Source organism: Anopheles merus, unplaced genomic scaffold (assembly GCF_017562075.2).
Source record: "Anopheles merus strain MAF unplaced genomic scaffold, AmerM5.1 LNR4000322, whole genome shotgun sequence".
Taxonomy (NCBI): domain Eukaryota; kingdom Metazoa; phylum Arthropoda; class Insecta; order Diptera; family Culicidae; genus Anopheles; species Anopheles merus.
This window is the reverse complement of record NW_024427902.1, coordinates 26982-47190: the sequence shown is the minus strand read 5'-3', so window position 1 is coordinate 47190 and position 20209 is coordinate 26982. Positions and strand designations below refer to the sequence as shown.

The window sequence follows — 20209 nt, the reverse complement described above, 5'->3', positions numbered from 1 at the left end:
TATTTTGCGAAGTACTGAAAGCACTACCAACCAAAAATCTGTTATTACTATTTGTCGAAGTGTATTCAATTTTCCAGAGAAGAACAATCATTGTGTCGCTATATTTTATAAATTAACATTAATGTTCCTAAAACATCTAACAAACTTATTCTTCACGTACGTACAGAATAACCGAGGCCATTAAGAAACACTAAACTGAATGCAAACTCATTCGTTTTGTGTTTCGATTAAATTCTGAATATTAGCATAATTTTGTGCAGACTAGATTGCACATTCTATATGGAAAAACAGATTTGCGTCTGTCTAGAAACGAAATAGGAATGAAAATAACAAGATACACACTTGGAAACTTTGCAACAACTAGTGATGGATTGTCAAACCAACAGTTTCGCTCGTTGCCGTCCGAACCCTATAGAGCCGTCTAGAGTCATTCGGAACCGTTGCACATTGGGCAAACGCCTGTACAAAAATCGAAAAACCAACTTCATTGCAGGTTAACACCATAATCATTTTCTTAAAATAGATACTTAAACTTAGTTGAAACCAAAATATTTTACGTTTTTATCTTAAATTTACTAAGATATAGGCCATCAAAGTGCAAACTTTGTGTTTTTTGTCCCTAATTGGATCTATTTTTCGACCGAACATAAACCATCATATTTTAGTATATGATGCTTAGATTTTAATAATCAATGTGTCGTTGAAAAGGTGTTTTGTCATAATTTGATGTTATGTCTGAATATTTAACAAAAACTTGTTTTTAAACTTCATAAATGATTGAAAACCAAACATCCCTGCTGAATTTTTGGATATTTTCATTTTGGAGAGTGATTTTTTTATGATTCGACTCGATTTCACTCGTGAGTCGTATATTATAAGAAAGATCAACAGTTTTCCTACATTTTGTCGTTAAAACTAGCTGCGATCATCTGCGACCCCGAAAATTATTAAACTTTTTCTTGAAAATAGCGCAAGCGATTTTGACGTGTTGTTGTATGAGCTATTAACCACCAGTATCCAACTACCTGTCATAACGGGCATTTGAAACAAACAGGCAAAAAACAAAGCTGAAGAGAGGAAAAACAGTTTAAAAAAGCTCGTAACATAGGAATCAGCTCTTTTCCAATCAAACCATAAAAAACATAACTTTTTTAGCGCGTAATCCTTTAAAAATTCATGTTCAGTCAGAAACTTATTCCACCTTCGTTTTAATTCCTAACACTTACTGTTGATGCTGTTAACTGATACGCAATAATGCAATGTTGTGAGCGATAATTATTAAGTTTTATTCGCTGTCTTGACGATTTTAGTGTAGGACTACCCTGAATAGTAAAAACAATTGTATTGAATGAAGAAAAACTGCAATAGCACGAGGAATTGATTTTCATCCCGGCGTTTGTGTGGCCGTTGCCCACTGTGCGTTGGAGTCATCGGTTGTCGCACGGAGCGGCTAGTCTGGAGTCGGAACCATTTCTGACGGTCCTACCGATCATAATGCCTCTGACTGCCGAGTAAAGGCTTCAGTCGGCTCCGAATTGCTCCGAACAGATCTGTACGGCTCCGACCTTAGTATGTTACATCTTTGATATTCGATTGGAGCCACTTTTGTTTTTTTCATAATCATCCCACCATGATTCCATGATTTCATAATCATCCCACCATGATCAGTTAATATCCAATATGTACGACTTATTGAAAGCGTGTGTAGCCAAGTTGAATTTATTTGCATCTCATATTCTACAAGACGAATTGTACTTTGCAACCTCCCCAAAAATCAAAACAAATGAAATGATTATGCTTTAGATAAAAGGATTTACATTAAAGATTAAAATAAACGAAATGCCGAAGTCCTGCAATACATAGCTAATTAATAGGTTAGCTCACACAGTCCTTTATTTAATTCGCGAATCATTTCCCTTCAAGTGTCAAAAAATATTTGATAATCTGGGGTCACACACCACGAATCTGTGTCGGATAAAAAATCGTAATTTAACGAAATTACTCATAAGCAACGGGTTCTTGTTGTAAGAAATGAATATACCACCAGAACATTTGGGACTTGGAAATCAGCGAAAAATAATGTTTAAACACTTTTTATTACAATTTTTATCTTGATGTGTCAACAAATTGCTGGCAAATATTTTTATTATTCATCCAGCGATGGATAGCTCGGATTGCTCGAAAAAGATTCGCAACAGGCTGCTAGATTCCCCCTACCTCAGTGAAACAGTGGGGTTGAGCGATATATTCTAAAAGAACTGCCGTATGAGAACGCGACTAATTAAAAAATCCTATTTTAATAATAAGGATAAAAGAAATTGCATGTGACTTTAAAAGTGTATTATTTTTTTTTTTATGAAAAAGAGCGAAATAAAAAATAACATCACAAAATTTTTAAATAAGAAACGATTCCGGATTTCAAGCGAGGAATCAAAAAAGTCCATTTGTTCAACAATAATGTTTCAAACAGTATTTTATATAAATATTTAGGTTTTTTTTATTCTCAACTTTGCGGCCCGCGAATCACTGACGATCTGCACATGCGGCCCTATGATGAAATGAGTTTGACACAGCTGGTCTAAAAGATCACTATTTCAATTTTTGTGGAATTTTTTCAACATTAAATGTCAAAATTCGGATGTTTAGTATGCTATAAATTGCGCTGTTATACCTGCTCTCGGGGTGCTATAATTAAAACTGCTAAAACTAGAGGTGAAAAAACTGCCTAGGCTCGCAAGCTCTTTAATGCGAGGACTATGGGGCTGTGAACTTGTATGGCGTGCGAGCCATCGCGCGTCCTTGCAAATTGCTTTCAATTGCATGGCGGGTCGATAATAGGCTCAGAGTTCAATTAAAAATATTCGTTTGTATGGAAAACCCGGTTTTGAAATATTCAACAAAATATCATGGCTTGCCGAGAAAACTTTCAGATTTTTTTTTAATATGGAAAAACGTGCCAGCACAAAAGCACATATTCAATAGTTGGCAGGGAATAGAAGTTCAACCAATGAGTTCGAACTGTAGTTCGGCAGGTTTTGTGATTAAGAGAACACGAACAGTATTACAATGAAAAAGTGGTGTAAATCAAATATTTTATGCTTATTTAATTTATTCTAACTCGTTCGGAATTTTAAAATCACGATAAACTGCAGTTTAAATGCTGCCGAAAATAGATATACAGTCTGTTCCCGAGTTACACGGTTTTCGACTTACGTTGATTCGGAGATACGCGGTTTTCTAAATTTGACAGTGTAACGACCAAGCGTTTTACGGTTGGCGGAAGGTTAATTGGCCGTTTTGATAAGATTTAGCACAATTCGGAAGAGCACACAAATAATTATACGCAGAAGTCAGTGGCTTACGGCTGTTCAGTTCAATGTCGCGCCAAGAAGAGAGCTTTATTCTATGACAGTTCATCTAGCACACCGGGTGCTCCAGCGGTCAAGGTATAACGCGTTTATACCGCTGCGTTCGGGGTTCAGGTTGAGTGCACAGTGGGCGATATTAGTCCGGACGTTACAGCTCGGCTATCCTGAACAATAAATTGCCCTCAATTTCCTAATCACTGGACTCGGTCCAGCGTCGCCACTTATTCGCTTCTAGAACCCTATCGTAGGGTAGTTGTGTGAGTTGACACCCTTCTACGTCACGTACCACGTACCTATCATGAGGTAACACTTTATGAATGGCATACGGTCCCCTGAACTTGGGATTGAGCTTCTTATTACCGCTATCGGTCATATCGGTATAACGTATGGCTACTAATTCATCTTATTTGTAACATTGTGGTGGTTTATGCTTCTTGCTAAAATAATCCTCATTCTTCCGTTGAGATTCTTCTATTTTTTCTAACGCTTTAGCCCGAATGGCTCCTAAGTCCCTAGGGACTTGGTCACATTTTTCGTCTAAGTGTTTGAGTATTTCATCCGGAATCTTACCGCGTTGTTCAACACCAAAGAGCAAGACAGAAGGGCAGAAGTTCGTAGATGTGTGGACGGTATTGTTTAAAGCATACTCGGCTGATCGCAACTTGGACACCCAATCGGTCTGGTCTGGAGCATCAGATAGCTTGCTAAGGATGGGACGCAACACGCGGTTCACCCGCTTTACCTGTCCATTGGCTTGTGGGGATCCGGTGGCGTTGAGGACATGGCTAATGTTATGCGATTCCGAAAAGTCCTCAAACAAGGTGGAGGTGAAACAAGTAGTGTTGCAGTCCGCCGAGACTGCAGCCTCTTCGCACACTCGATGCTTTCCGGGAACTGACAGCATTCGATGTGTAGCGAATATAGTCGTCTCTTTCTCTCTCTCTCTCTCTCGTGCATGATCCATTACGATCGGGGATCCTGCGATGTAACGAACACTCGGGATCTTATCTGCACCAGCAATAGACGTGGCTAGCGCGCGCGGCACCGTATTCCTTTTTCTTTTATCATTTGATCGTTTTTTATATATATGTTTGTTAAAATAAAGTATAAGTCAACAACAACATAAAAGTGGCGACGAGTTTAAGTGGAAACGGTCAACGACAAGTAGGGAAACGCCGCAGAATGTACAGCCCAGAAGAGACGCCGATCATCGAGGAGCAACGTCGTCTCTCACAAAATGGGGTCCTGAACACAGGGTTCCTTCACCCCCAGCCACCGCAGCACACGCCATCGGATTTATCGCCGCTGCAGCAAACGCTGCAGCTTTTACAACAGCAATTGGCCCAACAGCAGCAGCAAATGGCACAGCAACAGCAACTGTTATCGCAGCTCGTGCAACAACAACAGCAGCAGCAGCCACCGACCCCCGATCTGCAATTTGTGCCAAAACCGAGCAATCCGGAGTTGATACTGGAAGCCCTCGCCAGTAATATTAGTGAGTTCCGGTACGATCCAGAAGCGGGAGTAACCTTCGAATCATGGTACACGCGGTATGTAGATTTGTTTCGTGAAGATGCTTCTCGCTTGGATGACGCCGCCAAGGTTCGACTCCTGGGACGTAAGCTTGGAACCGCTGAACACGCCCGGTTTAGTAATTTTATTTTGCCGCGTGCACCGCGAGATTTCAGCTTCAACGAAATGGTGGAAAAGCTTACCGTCCTGTTCGGCAAAATGGAGTCGGTGTTAAGCAAACGTTTCAAGTTTCTTAATATTACCAAAACGCGCACCGAGGATCTGCTAGCATTTACCTGTCGAGTTAATAAAGCGTGCGTCGATGCAGAATTTTCTTCGATGACGGAGGAAGATTTTAAGTGCCTCATCCTCGTATGCGGATTAAAGGACGAAAGCGTACAGGACATAAGAATGAAACAGTTAGCCGCCATTGAAGACAGGAAGAACGCCACCCTAGAGCTGCTAGCAGCAGATTGTCAACGTTTAGTGCGTGTAAAAGCTGATAGCGCTATGATCGCTACGGACACTAGTGAGCGAGTACAGGCAGTGCAAGGCAGAAACAACCGCCAGTGGCATCGAAACACCAACAACGAGCGCTACCCCAAACCAGCACCCCGAAACGAAGCCTCCAAACCCCGCACCCTGTGCTGGCTTTGTGGTGCTCTGCATTGGACCCGGGACTGCACCTACAGAACCAACAAGTGCCGAGATTGTGGACGTACAGGTCATCGAGAGGGTTTCTGCAACTCGTCACAACGGCGCAGAGGACGACCGCGATTCGATCATTTTCATTTCATTTCATTTATTTAATACAATATCTGCCATCAAGGCTAAATATAATGGACTTAAAACTAATTAAATACTAACAAAAAAACAAAATGATTCATGAAAAACTAAGCCTAACTAACCTAGTCTTGACCTAGCAAAAAAGAAAAGAAAAAAACAAGGGTAGAGCGTAGAGACTATCATAAACTTTACAAAAAAAAGAGAGTAATAGAAAACTAAGGAGGATAATTAAAGGGAATTAGAAGAAAAAATACGGTTACGGAAAGAGTTAAGAGAGGAGTCGAAATCAAAGAGATAGTAAAAGTGGTTAAACAATCTGAAACAGGACAGAAGAGGGTCATTGAAAGTATAAAGAGTATGACGTGTTTCAATTGACAGAGGATCACGTGGACGAAGAGAACGAGAGGGAACATACAGCGAGATGGACGAGAGTAAATCAGGAGCATCAGTAGCAGAAAGTAATAAGCCACCAATAAAACAAGCCTGAAACACTTGGCGGTGGAAGCTTAAAGAGTGAAGATTGAATAACTGCAATCGCGTTTCATAGGGAGGTAGTGAGGCAGCACCGAACAAACGACGAAAAGCAATCCTGGTAAAGAGACGCTGAATGCTTTCAATTCTCGAACAGCCATCAATAGTGGGAGGATTCCAGATGATACTAGCATATTCAAGAATAGGCCTTACCAAAGCACAATAAAGGATTCTTAGGATGCTTTGATCTCTAAAAATAGAGGTAAAACGTAAGATAAACCCAAGGGTTCGGTTTGCTTTTAGTAGCACCTCATCAAGCTGCAGTTTAAAGTTAAGACGACAGTCAAGTATAATACCAAGGTCACGGATGGACATAACACGAGAGAGGGAAGCGCTAGAGAGAGTATAGTTAAATAAAACAGGAGAAAGAGAGTGAGAGAAAGAAATAACAGAACATTTTTCGGGACACAGGCGAAGTAAATTGGATGAACACCAATGAACAAATGCATTGAGGTAATGCTGAAGTCTCAGACAATCAGAAGAAGAAGACACAGGTAAAAAGATTTTGATATCATCCGCATAAAGAAGATGACCATCAGGAGGTAAAACATTACAAACATCATTGATGAACAAAGAAAACAGAAGTGGACTAAGCACACAACCCTGAGGGACACCTGACGTACAAAAAAACTCCTCAGATAAGTACGACCCGGTTTTAACCCTGCATGATCGATTACTTAAATATGAGGACAGCCAGCTAATAATGCCATCACCAAAACCAAGTTTAGACAATTTAGCTAATAATAAAGAGTGAGGTAAACTATCAAAAGCAGCATGAAAGTCGGTGTATATTGCATCAAGTTGGGTACCGGCCTCAAAAGATCTAAAAATATTGGAAACAAAAGACATGAGATTAGTTGAAGTAGACCTACCAGGCATAAACCCATGCTGTTTAGGGCTAATAGCTGAACTACAACTATGAAGTATGGTTGGAAGGATACATAGCTCAAAAGTTTTGGCTGTGGCGCATGTTTGGGTTATCCCACGATAATTAGAAACAATGCTACGGCAGCCCTTTTTGTGTACCGGAAAAAGCCAACAGGATTTCCAAAGAGCAGGAAAAACCCCAAGAGAAAGTGAAAGGTTGAAAATTTTAGCAAGGTGTGGAGCAAGCACGTCCTTACAGTTTATTAAAACAGAGGCAGGAATGCCATCTGGACCAGGAGTAAAAGAACGTTTCAACCCAAATAACACCTGTACAACTGTTTCAGAACTAACCGAAATATCGGAGAGATTAATTAAGTTCTCTGGCGTGTAGAGAAGCCCACCCTCAATAAGGTTAGGGTCACTAACCGGTGGCTCAAACATTTGGGAAAAATGTGCAGAGAATAGCTCACAGATCTCAACAGGCGTAGAGGCAGTTCGAGAATCAAGTACCATTTCATTAGGTAACGTATTGCACCCTCTTCGTATTCTAACAAATTGCCAGAAGGATGCTGGATCAGAACGGAAACGCGATTGCAGTCTACTCGAATAGGCCTCAAAACGAGCCCTCCCAAGTAGCAGAGCCGAAGTTGTTGAGAGATTTTTCTGTGTGCCAAAGCGAGAGGTCCAGTCTTCTATTTCTAGATTTTGGACGGAAAACCGCCGCCCGTGTAGAGGTGTGTGCGTGTGACGAAAAATGATGGAGGAAAAAGGGGGTAGCGGGGTCTGAAGTCTTTCGTTCGTCACGCACACATGCATTTACCAGCGGATATCGCTGGACCGAGTCTACCCATCTCTCTCGATCCACCATGATTTTTCTGCTATCGCTCTCATCCGAGTGTGAGGCATCCTCAGTCTGTCCAGAATTTTCCCTATGGAAGGATGTACTGAAGTGATGTGCGATTTCTTGTGCGACGTACTTTGCTCTTTACGTTTTGTGCCGTGTTCCTTCTTCTTCAGTTATGGAATGATTTATCCTAGCAAATTGTTGAGGTAAGTTTCTTGCTGTGTGCTTGTGCAGGTACATTCAACTAACCCTTGGCGTCTAAAAAGTTACAGGTGTGTGCGCTATTTATCACCTGCTAGCCTCGTCAACAATGTTCAAAATGAGCGACGGAAAGAAAACGTTTTCCAGTTTTAAAATATTAAGGTAAGTGTTGATCTAATCATATGTGCAAAACTCTCCATAGTAATACATACTACGTACATAAATTATTGGTTCATTTTTGGACAGCGTTCAGCACAACACTGCCACAAACCAACGCACTGGATTACGCCAAGAACATGTCGAAAGGCGCGCAGCCCAGCGTCATTACTTAACAGAAGCCGGTTCAAAACGCGCAGCTCCTGTTCATGACGTCATCACTAAACTGAAGCCAGTGGAACACGCGCAGCACGGATGGTACCCCGAGCGCGGTAGGAGGAAGGAAGAACAAGAGGAGGATGAACGGTAAATTTGGAACGGGGAAAGCGTTCTGCCGTCTACACAGCGGGAGTATGCCGAAACACATGTGGGAAGGGAGAGAGATATTATTTTATAAACAGCATGCGAATGTGTGCATAAAGCAAATGTGAACAGCCTCATCATTTCTATAAGTAAACCGAAAAAGGGGGTGGAGCAAACACATTGGTATGCGTGAGTGGCTGACGAAACCAGAACGTTTAGATGTGTGCGTGACGGATGGTTTGGGCGCCTGAGGCGAAGCTCTCGACAAGACTGCAAACGAGAGCTTTGTGGAGAGCTTTGTAGGGAGCTCAGCTTACACAGGCCGCCGTCGGTTTTTGCGTCCTTGGGCTGTTGTATAGTCGATGCGCAGAGGCAGCGTACTTAAATAAACGAAAGTTGAATGCAGATCGGTTCAGACGATACCTGCTAAGATATTTCATTCTATCCTTTTTCAGGTTGCGAAGAGTACGATTGGACCAGGGAGGATTAGGAGGGGAACGAAAAATAGGTGTACATGAAAGGAGTGCAGAGGTTAACAAAGCATTAAACGATTGGACAGCCTCGTCGACCGATGTACATTGATAAAAAAAAGACCAGTCGGAACGAGATAGAATTGAATTAAGTTTACGATAGTCTGTGAGCCGAAAATTATAACGAACACTCAATGAATTAGGAGCAGAAGGTAATACATTCCTAACCCTACTAGCCCTAAATAAAGAAGACGGTAACACAATTTCTAGGGCAGGATGATGGGCATCCTGGGGCAGGAGCAGTGACGAAGCAGGATACACAGAACAACAAGCTGCTGCAGCAGAGTTGGAGAGCACCAGGTCCAAATAATGATTTAAATGGTTATGCACCCCGTTCAGCTGATAGAGTTCATGCAAGTTTAACATATCCAAAAAGCAGGAACTGGATGTATTCGAAGAAATATGTGGCACATAATGTCTTATAGCTGAAGATGAATCTGGCCTTACTACGGTAGAAAGCGACCACTCTAACGCAGGTTGGTTGAAGTCGCCCAGAAGGATAAGATGATCATTCGGTTTCATTTGCATGTATGCATCACTGATGAAAGCAGAAAGGGATTCCAAATAGTTGCGGTCGCTGCTCAAATACGGTGGCACATAAACAATCCCCACATAAAGACGAAACTTAGAAAAAGAAACACGTATACATAAAGCTTCAAGCGTGGGTTGATTAATGTTAAGTGCCACAGAAGGATATCGAACGGAACATGCAAGTAGCACACCACCCCCACGCGAACGTTCATTGTTTAACCTGCTTCGATCGCAGCGGTATATGTTGTAGGCATCACTATCAAGGACCATGTTGGATGGAATCGATTCATTTAACCAGGTTTCAGTAAGGGCAAGCATTTCAAACCCTGATTCATTCGCAGAAAGGCGCAATTCATTGTATTTGGTGCGAAGGCCTCGAACATTTTGGTAATATATCACGAATGGGTCTATCAATTGTGAGCTGTTCTGTTGCTGAGATTGAATTGTGATTGAAGCCCCACCCCCGGTGATAACTGAGGCGGTGTGAGAGGAAACTCCAGTTGAATAGCCTCTAGGATCTCGGTCAACTGGGATGGTGATAGAATCCCGCGCTGTGGGGGTGGCGATCGATGTTCCAAAAAATGATCCGGATGAGCGGTAGTTTTTGGCACAGCTGAAGAGCAATTTTCACTATTTGTACGATGCGAAATAAGCTCAGAAGGGTCAAATCGAGCCCTTTCATGTACACGTTGCTTTGGTAGGCCACGAGCAACAAACTCCCGAACAGTAAGTGAAACTGGCCAAATAGTAGACTGCAGCGCAAGCTCCTTAAGAGATTTAGGAACACTCACTTTGAACGATATGTAGGACATCGAGTCCAGGTTCACATTCTTTTTCGTGAGACGGTAAACATTAATATCGTCCGTTGGTAGCACAGCTTTAAGCCACACACGCATATCATCAGCGGAGACATGCGATTTGATGTTCGTGAAGTATAACCATACTTTCTCGGCTATGCCCGTGTTGGTGGTGTTTTGGTTCAAAACAGGATCAGAAGATGCTTGTGTATTTGTTCGGTAGTTTCCAGCACTAACATCACTAGTCGGCTTAGTACGATGATTGTAGTGGTTACAGTTGACAGAATCTTCTACAGTGTTGGTATCGTTCGCAGCTTGGATATCAGCAGTGAGCTCCGTTGAGTTAGTAAATGTACGGCGAGCGGAAGCTGTTTTAGTCGTTCTGGATGTATTTGTGGCATTGAGCGACGATACATTAGTGGATGTGTGCGTAAGCGATGCGTTGCTAACAGACGGCTTAGCTAATATGGGTGCTAGCGCTCGCTTATCAACGAGAGCGAGGATCTCAGGAAGCAAATCGCTCTTGATAGCCGATCTAAGAGAAGAGAGAGATGAGTCAATTGTGGTGAGAATATCTGCTTTCACCAATTCGAGTAGGGCTGCTATCTCACTTGTGAGAAGTGAATTTGTGCCATTGCGAAACTCGTGACATGTTTTGCACAACCACAATAACTGATTATTACGCCCAAGCTCACGAGTAGAATCACGAGACAACCCCGTGCAATGGGTGTGATGCTTGGAACCACAAACACCGGCACAGGACACCGAATTAGCACTATCGGTGGGTGCATTGCAGGTTGAGCACTGCATAACGATGACTCAGCACAAACTGATGAGTGACAGGAGCAGAAACGAAGCCAAACACTTTCTCGGCAAAAATGTTGAATTAACAGAAGAACTCCAGTGCAACTTTATATTAATCGAAGGCACGCACTAGCCAGCACGAACAACTCAGCAGCACCACTGTTGCAAATGTTGAAATTCCAGAAAATAGCACGGCAAAACAGCATAAAAAATCAGGAGCACTAGGAAGGCACATCCACTCAGTTTGACAGTCAATCTCTCTCTAAATCATGATATCATCGCCGTGCAGTGTCATCGCGAGTAGCACGTGTCAACGTATGCAGCGTGCAGCAGAAGCGGAAATTCGTCAGCATACTCATCGGAGAGAAGCCAGCTCGACTACAGCTAGACACCGGATCGGACATCACTGTCATTAACCAGCAACTATGGAAGCAGTTAGGTAAGCCTCACCTCAACCCACCCAAGGTAAGAGCGAAAGCAGCTACTGGTGAAGTTTTCGGCCTTCAAGGTGAGTTTGAAGCGAACGTGGGCATTAATAATACCACCAAGCAAGCGACAATTCGCGTGTCAAAAGCGGATGTGTCATTGTTCGGGGCTGATTTAATTCATCTTTTCGGCTTGGGGACCGCCCTGATGGATAGCTATTGCAATCACATAGGCACAGCTGAACCACGATCCTGGGAGAAAGCATTTCCTTCGCTTTTTAGTGGAACGGGCCTGTGCACCAATGCACAAATTCACCTACAGCTGCAACAAGGGAGCAGACCAGTTTTTCGACCGAAACGTCCGGTTGCATAGGCGATGGAAGATGCTGTAAATAAAGAGTTGGATCGGCTTGAGAATCTAGGCATCATCAGTTCCTGTGACTATTCGGATTGGGCAGCACCAGTCGTAGAGGTTCGAAAGGCTAACGGCAAAATACGGCTTTGCGGAGACTATAGCACCGGACTCAATGCAGCATTACACCCGCACGAATATCCGCTTCCTTTACCCCAGGACATTTTTTCTAAGCTAGCCCGTTGCGTAATATTTTCATAAATTGATTTATCCGATGCATTTATGCTGGTAGAAATAGAAGCAAAGAGCCGACCCCTGCTGACAATTAATACGCATCGTGGTCTATACCATTACAACAGGCTTCCTCCAGGCATAAAAGATGCCCCTGGTGCCTTTCAGCAGATAATGGATGAAATGCTCGCCGGAGTAAATGGAGTATCTACTTACATGGATGACGTAATAGTTGGAGGGAAAACACAGGAAGAGCATGATGCAGCTCTTGAAGAAACGCTGAAGCGCATAAGGGACTATGGGTTTACCATCTGGAGTGAAAAGTGCGCATTCAACAAGTTGGAAATACGCTACTTGGGGCATATCATCGACAGCAGAGGCCTACGACCCGACCCGGCAAAGATCGACGCCATCAAAAATTGCCAGCTCCAAAAGATGTCACAGGCGTTCGATCATTCATCGGTGCGATAAATTGTTATGCCAAGTTTATCCCAAACATGCGTAACTTGCGCTACCCATTGGATAAGTTGCTGCTAGCCGGAAGTGTGTTCCAGTGGACACCTGAATGTCAGAAAGCTTTTGACCAATTTAAAGCCCTCTTGTCTACGGAACTCTTGCTCACACACTACGATCCAACGCGCGACATAGTTGTGTCCGCCGATGCATCATCAGTTGGCTTAGGAGCAACGCTATGCCACAAATACCCAGACGGATCCCTAAAAGTGGTACAACACGCATCCAGAGCACTCAGCAAGGCGGAGATTGGTTATAGCCAAATCGACCGAGAAGGACTGGCAATAATTTTCGCTGTAACCAAATTTCATCGCATGATATACGGTCGTCATTTCACACTGCAGACCGACCACCGACCATTGGTACGCATATTTGGCAGTAAGAAAGGAATTCCGACATACACAGCAAACCGGCTGCAGAGGTTTGCACTTACTCTTCAGCTGTATGACATGGACATCGAGTATGTAGCAACAGGCTCATTTGGAAACGTCGATGTGTTATCTCGGCTCATACATCATCACGCCAAACCTGAAGCTGAATACGTCATCGCCAGCCTGGAGTTAGAAAACGACTTAAGGTCAGTTGCCATTAATGCGCTTAGCTCATTTCTTTTATGTTTTAGAGACGTTGAGACAGCTACGCAGACTGACCCCTTGCTCCGGAAAGTCCATAAGTACGTGCAGGACGGATGGCCGCATGATGTTTCATTCGGAGCAGATTTGGCACGGTACCACAATAGGAAAGAATCGCTCTCAACCGTTAAGGGGTGTATACATTTCGGGGAGAGAGTGGTCATCCCGGAGAAACTGCGTTCCCGTTGTTTGCTGCAGCTGCACAAGGGTCATCCGGGGATGCAGAGAATGAAGGCGATTGCGAGAAAGTACCTGTATTGGCCAATGATCGACGACAATATTGTGAGCTACGTGGCAGCCGCCAAAGCACCCCCTCGAGCAACACCAGCGACATGGCCAACACCATCGGGCGCCTGGCGTAGAGTACACGTGGACTATGCTGGGCCCCTGGAAGGGTATTACTTTTTAGTGGTAGTTGACGCTTTCTCCAAGTGGCCTGAAATCTACAAAACTACGAGTACAACAACATCTGCCACCATCTCCATGTTACGGAACATTTTCGCTCGCTTCGGTATGCCTGAAACGTTAGTTAGCGACCACGGTCCGCAATTTACCAGCGCCTTGTTTGCGGAGTTTTGCAACAGCAGCGGGATCGAGCACATCACGACAGCACCGTTCCATCCGCAATCAAATGGACAGGCGGAGCGGTTCGTCGATACGCTGAAACGAACACTGCGGAAGATCCAGAGCGACGAGACGTCCATTGATGAGGCCCTGGAATTGTTTCTCATGACGTACCGATCGACACCAAACGCGCAGTTGAGCCAGCAGAAATCTCCAGCTGAGGAAATGTTCGGCCGCCCCATCAGGACAGCACTGGAGCTGTTGCGGCCCCCATCATCACACTCACTATCTCCTTCCTCATTTATTTCAGTGCGAAGTTTTCAACCTGGCGATCTCGTTTCTACAAAATCTTTCTATAGAAACTCATGGAAGTGGATACCGGGAAAGATCGTTCGTAGCTGTGGACGCGTTATGTATGGCGTCATTGCGAGTGATGGACGTTTACTTCGGCGCCACATAAACCAAATCAGGCGTCGTGCGGTAGCCCGTGCACCTGAGGGACATCAGCTGCCGCTTGATGTACTGTTAGAGGAATGGTCTTCTTCTTCTTCCCGACCAGAGCCAACCCAGCCGGAGCTGGAACCAATCGTAAGCGAGCCAACAGCGCTTACACGGTCATCGCCCGCTTATTCATCACTAGCAGCGACGACCCCGATGGATGTTCCTTTGACGACATCCAGCTCGCTACCTCCTGCCGACCTTGACAACCGTCACGAAGGTAGGACCGACCAGCGCCTGATAGATTTGCCACGCAGGTCTTCTGGAGTAATAAGACTTCCGCGTTGGCTCGGAGCCTATCAGCTCATTTAGCCGGGGGAGATGTTGCAGTCCGCCGAGACTGCAGCCTCTTCGCACACTCGATGCTTTCCGGGAACTGACAGCATTCGATGTATAGCGAATATAGTCGTCTCTTTCTCTTTCTCTCTCTCTCTGCATGATCCATTACGATCGGGGATCCTGCGATGTAACGAACACTCGGGATCTTATCTGCACCAGCAATAGACGTGGCTAGCGCGCGCGGCACCGTATTCCTTTTTCTTTTATCATTTGATCGTTTTTTATATATATGTTTGTTAAAATAAAGTATAAGTCAACAACAACATAAAAAGTAGCACGATCGCTAACAATCCGCTTTGGGCGGTTGCAGGGAGTAAGACATGTATTGGGAAAGGGCAGAACACACTTCTTTTGCATTAGTTGAGGAGGTTGGGTAAAGTTTGGTTAATTTAGTGAAAGCATCGATAACAACAAGTATGTACTTCTTGCGTAAAGGGGAACTAGGCAGTGGACCTAAGTGATCGATATGGATTGTATCGAAGGGCAGAGGTTCTTTGGGGATGCTGTACATAGTTCGGGCATTAGTATGATGAGGTGCAGAATAAACGATACACTTGAGGCAGTTCTTAATGAATTTGTCAATGGTGGGCTTCATATAGGGGAACCAGTAATGCTGACTAATTTTGCTAAAGGTTTTGTTAATGCCTAGGAGGCCAATTCGCTCGTGAGTGTGTCTAATTATGTTGTCGACCATTTCCGAAGGGTCATACAATTGAGGTTGACCATCAGGGATGTCGCGATAGACCAGCCCATCTTGAAGTAAGAATCCGTCAACTTCTTCTGATTCTAACCGATGTTTAAGAGCTTCGATAGATGGGTCACGTGTCTGAGCTACTTGAAGCTGGAAGTCAAGGTCGATCTCACCGATGGCACCCACAGCTTCCGAGCGACTCAGTGCGTCGACATGGGGCATAGAGGTACCTGAGCGATGACAGATGGTATAATCGTAATTTTCCAGAAACAAGGACCACCTGGTAATCTTAGCGGAAGCATTACGGTTCTTAAGGGTCTCAACCAGGGAGTTGCAATCAGTAACTATTTTAATGGGGAGCCCATGAACATATGCGTGGAAGCGCTTAAGAGCGTAAATGATGGAAAGCGTCTCAAGTTCATAACTGTTTAACTTGTACTCGTCTTTTGAAGTGGTTTTGGAAAAGTAAGCGACAGGGTGTAATTTATTGTCGTCTTGTTTTTGAAGGAGTATGGCACCAAAACCAGAAGAACTCGCGTCACAATGTAATTCGGTTTCCCGCTATAGGTCGAAGATGGAAAGAACAGGGGAATGAACAAGTTTGTCACGTAGGGTTTCAAAAGCATGTACGCAAGTTGAATCGAAATTAAATGCTTCGTCCTTCGGAAGTAGTTTTGTCATAGGTTTGGCTATGCAAGAGAAGGAGGGAACAAAGCGTCGGAAATATGAAAACAACCCGAGGCAGCGCCTAAGCTGCTTCAGGTTAGTGGGCATAGGGTAATTGGTAAGCGCTTGAATATGCCGATCGCTAGGTTGAATCCCATTGAAATTAGCTTTGTAGCCCAAGTATTCTATTTCTTCGTGAGCAAATTTACACTTATCAAGACGGAGTTCCAAATTGTTCTGTTTAATTTTTTCTAAGACGGATCGAAGAGTGCTAAGATGTGAGTTAAGATCGGTGGAAGCGATGATGATGTCATCAAGATAGACGACTACTCTGCCATCATCAATAAATTCTCTTAAAATAGAATTGATAAAACGTTGGAATTCGGAAGGGGCGTTGCGGAGACCGAAGGGCATTTTCAAATATTCAAATTGACCATCGGGGGTTACAAAAGAAGTGTAAGGGATGGCTTCTTCACTCTTTGGGACCTGGTGGAAACCGCTTTTAAAGTCCAGCAAACTAAAGAATCTTTTCCCACACAGATGCTCCAAACAAGTCTCGATGAGGGGTAGGGGGTAATTATCCCGAACGGTAATTTTGTTGAGGGGGTACGAACGACCTCGCCGCTCTTTTTCCTAACGAGAACTAATGCGGAAGCATAAGGAGAATTGGTAGGGCGGATGATGTTTTCCGCTAGGAGTTTATCAACGATTTGTTTCACCTGTTGTCTTTCGCCATAAGAAAGTCTACGCGGCTTAGTGAATATCGGTGTATTATGGGTAAGATTGATCTTCATTGGATGTACGAGTGGTTTAGTGTTTGAAATATATTTGAGGTATGCTACGCTACGCTGCTCTAAGGATAGAGTATCTCCTAAATCCAGTTCATTTTCGGCTTCGATTACATCGAGCGAGCAAATACTCCTAATAGTATCTTCTAATTTTTCTGGAAGATTTGTATCAACTTCTTCGAGTTCCGTCAACGGGGTTTTAGTATTACATGATTTTGAAAAAGATGAATAAGTAAGAGAGATGTTAAGAGAATTAAGTGAATCGCGACCGATAATGACTGGCCACGCAATTCCATGTAATATAATAAAAGAGTGTCGAACGGAATGATTCTTGAATCGGATAGTACAATCGATTTTTCCTCGAGAGTAAAGTGGTCCCTGAAACATAGTGCAGTATTCGGTAACGGAAAGAGGTCCTAGCATCTTAACTGGTACTATCGTGTCGCTAATGAAGCTCACAGGACTTCCTGTGTCGAGAAGGGAACGAACGCAGGGAAGGGTGGTACGCTTAATAGAAGGGTGTAAAAATGTCAAACTCACCTCTTGATGTGTGGCGAGAGCTTCGTCCGAACTAGTTTTGCCCTCAACAGTGGCGTTGGCCCGACGTTCATGGCAATTACGGTAGACGTGCCCAGTCTGGAAACAGCGGAATCATCCGCCGGGTGGGCGCTTCGGCTTGGAGCAGGCACTCTGAAGGTTTCCAAATCGGGAGCAGTTGAAGCAGCGGACAGGTTCCTGCGACGGTTGGGACCGTTCCATACGGCTGTTCATTGGGGCCCGAACATCGGCGGAAGGGGGCTTGATGGTGAAAATATTTATTTATTTATTTATTTCATACACAACCGACGGACCATCGTGTCTAATCGGCAACCTTATAATTAAATTAAGGAGCATATAAATAGACCTCTAGTTATAAGCTAACATTAAGTGTGACGTAGACGCAATTTCTCCTTGAAAGTAGATGTAGACATACTAAAATCGAACAAATCTAACACTTCATTTAACTCGAGGGACATACGTGTAATGGGGTGTCCCTGGCTATGGTTGTTGCGGGTACGCGGTACACGGAGATGGAAATTGGATCTACGAATCCGACACGGAGCGAACAAATTGATGCTGGCTAGTAATGCCGGGGAATCGATCTCTCCGTTAAGGAGCCGGAATATGAAAAGGCATTGGGCATTTTTACGTCGAGAGCAGAGTGGTTCAAGTCCGAGAAGCAGACACCGGTGATGGTAGGAGGGCCGAGCGTGGTGGGATTGCCATGGAAGGAGTCGAACCGCGTACCTGGTGAGTCTCCGTTGAATGGCTTCGAGGCGATTGATGTCACCAACGCCAAGCGGGCACCAGATCGGACAGCAGTACTCCAGGCACGAACTTACGATGGTACAGACGATCGACTTGACGCACATGGGCAAGATTCAAGATTCACATGGGCAGATGACGGCAAGATTCGAAAAGTTTAAGTTTCTTCCGAAAGTCGTCCATCGTAAGAGGCATGAAATGCAGACTCGACGTAATTGACGGGCTTCCCAAGTCGTTTATGACGATCGGGATCAGTTCTGAATCGGTGATACGGGCTTGGCCTGCGATGCGCTGCATGTCAAACAAGTAATGCAGGGTGGATTCCTGGGGCCCCAATCGATTCCCCTTCAACTCATCATAAGTGGTGACAACAAGTTCTTTTGCGACGTTCGCGGCTATGCCGGTGAGAAGCCGAAGGGTGAAGAAAAATTTATCTGCATCGCGCACTCGGTAAAGTGCGAAGAGACGCGCCAAGTCGCGGAACCAACGGATGACATTGGGGTTCTTATCGGCGTCGAGTGGCTTGATGAAAGCTTCAAAGTCCTTTACGCAAAGGGCGGCTGGCTGCGGCGTTTCAAGTTGGTGCACCTTTTGGCGTAATTCAGCCAGATGCTGTTGCTGTCGCACCTTCTCAAAATGGGCCTCGATGTCGTCAGGGCCGCGAGGAAGGGCAGCGGCCACACCATGGGCAGAAGGAAGGGTGGAAACGACATCAGTGGTATATTTCATCGAAGCGGCAGCGTTCGCAACATTTTCATGATGCGCAAAATCAGCGTCGCCATTGTCATGTGGAAGGCACAAAATGGCGGCCTCTTGGTGGTTTGCACAAGCGGGAGCCGGTGTCGTCGCTGAGGTGATGGTCGGCGGCGCACGGGGGGAACGAGCGACCGGCTCGAAGGAGGCATAAAGCTGTCGGAATTGTGTGACGGTAGCGGTATCCGGCACGTCGATGCCGGCATCTATAAGCGCCCGACGAAGTTCTTTTTTCCTCAGCATGATGGAAAATGGCGTTGTGTAATACACACACGTACACAGGTACACACGGATACAGGCTGGTTAGGCGGCTTGCAGGCGATTTTTGTTGGTAATCCCACTTCTGAGATGTAATGACCAAGCGTTTTACGGTTGGCGGAAGGTAATTGGCCGTTTTTATAAAATTTAGCACAATTCGGAAGAGCACACAAATAATTATACGCAGAAATCAGTGGCTTACGGCTGTTCAGTTCAATGTCGCGCCAAGAAGAGAGCTTTATTCTATGACAGTTCATCTAGCACACTGGGCTCCAGCGGTCAAGGTATAATGCGTTTATACTGCTGCGTTCGGGGTTTGGGTTGAGTGCACAGTGGACGATATTAATCCGGACGTTACAATATAATCTATCTACCTCATTTTTTGATTAAATATTCTTAAAAAATATATTTTTAACTTTACGAGTTCTTATTTAACATTAAAACATGGATTAAAGTGTGTTATAACATTACTACCTTGAGCCGGTCTGGTGGTACAGTCGTTAACTTGTACGACGTAACAACATGCCCGTCATGGGTTCAAGTCCCGAATAGACCGTGCTCCTATACGCAGAACTGACTATCCTGCTATGGTAACAATAAGTCACTGAAAGCCAAGCTCACTTTACTAGTGGGTACTGGCAGGCCTTGACCGACAGCGGTTGTTGCGCCAAAGAAGAAGAAGATTTTGTGTTATTCCATGAATTTATTTTATAATTCATTATGTTTTCGTCATTTTTGATGATAAAAACAAAAAATAGTTAATTTTTGCAATTTTAACAATAATTCCTTATTATCTGCGAGCCGCATGGACAATTTACGTGAGATTCGAACTCTTACTCACATGATTTTCGTGCAGAAACAAATCATAAAATCTTTTATTAATATATCTATTTTTTTATAAAATCAAAAGAAACACAAAATCGCACCTAGAAACAAAGAAATCTTTTCTATTTTCTATGCTTTG

The 20209-nt window shown here is 44.1% G+C and overlaps 1 protein-coding gene across 1 annotated transcript; it reads left to right on the top strand.

Annotated features, from left to right (window-relative positions):
• The first annotated feature begins 4550 nt into the window (after positions 1–4550).
• On the top strand, positions 4551–9058 carry LOC121602152. The gene is made up of 2 exons (XM_041930909.1): positions 4551–5409; positions 9024–9058. The coding sequence occupies exons 1-2, from the start codon at positions 4551–4553 to the stop codon at positions 9056–9058; spliced, it is 894 nt and encodes a 297-aa protein (XP_041786843.1).
• The last annotated feature ends 11151 nt before the right edge of the window (positions 9059–20209 follow it).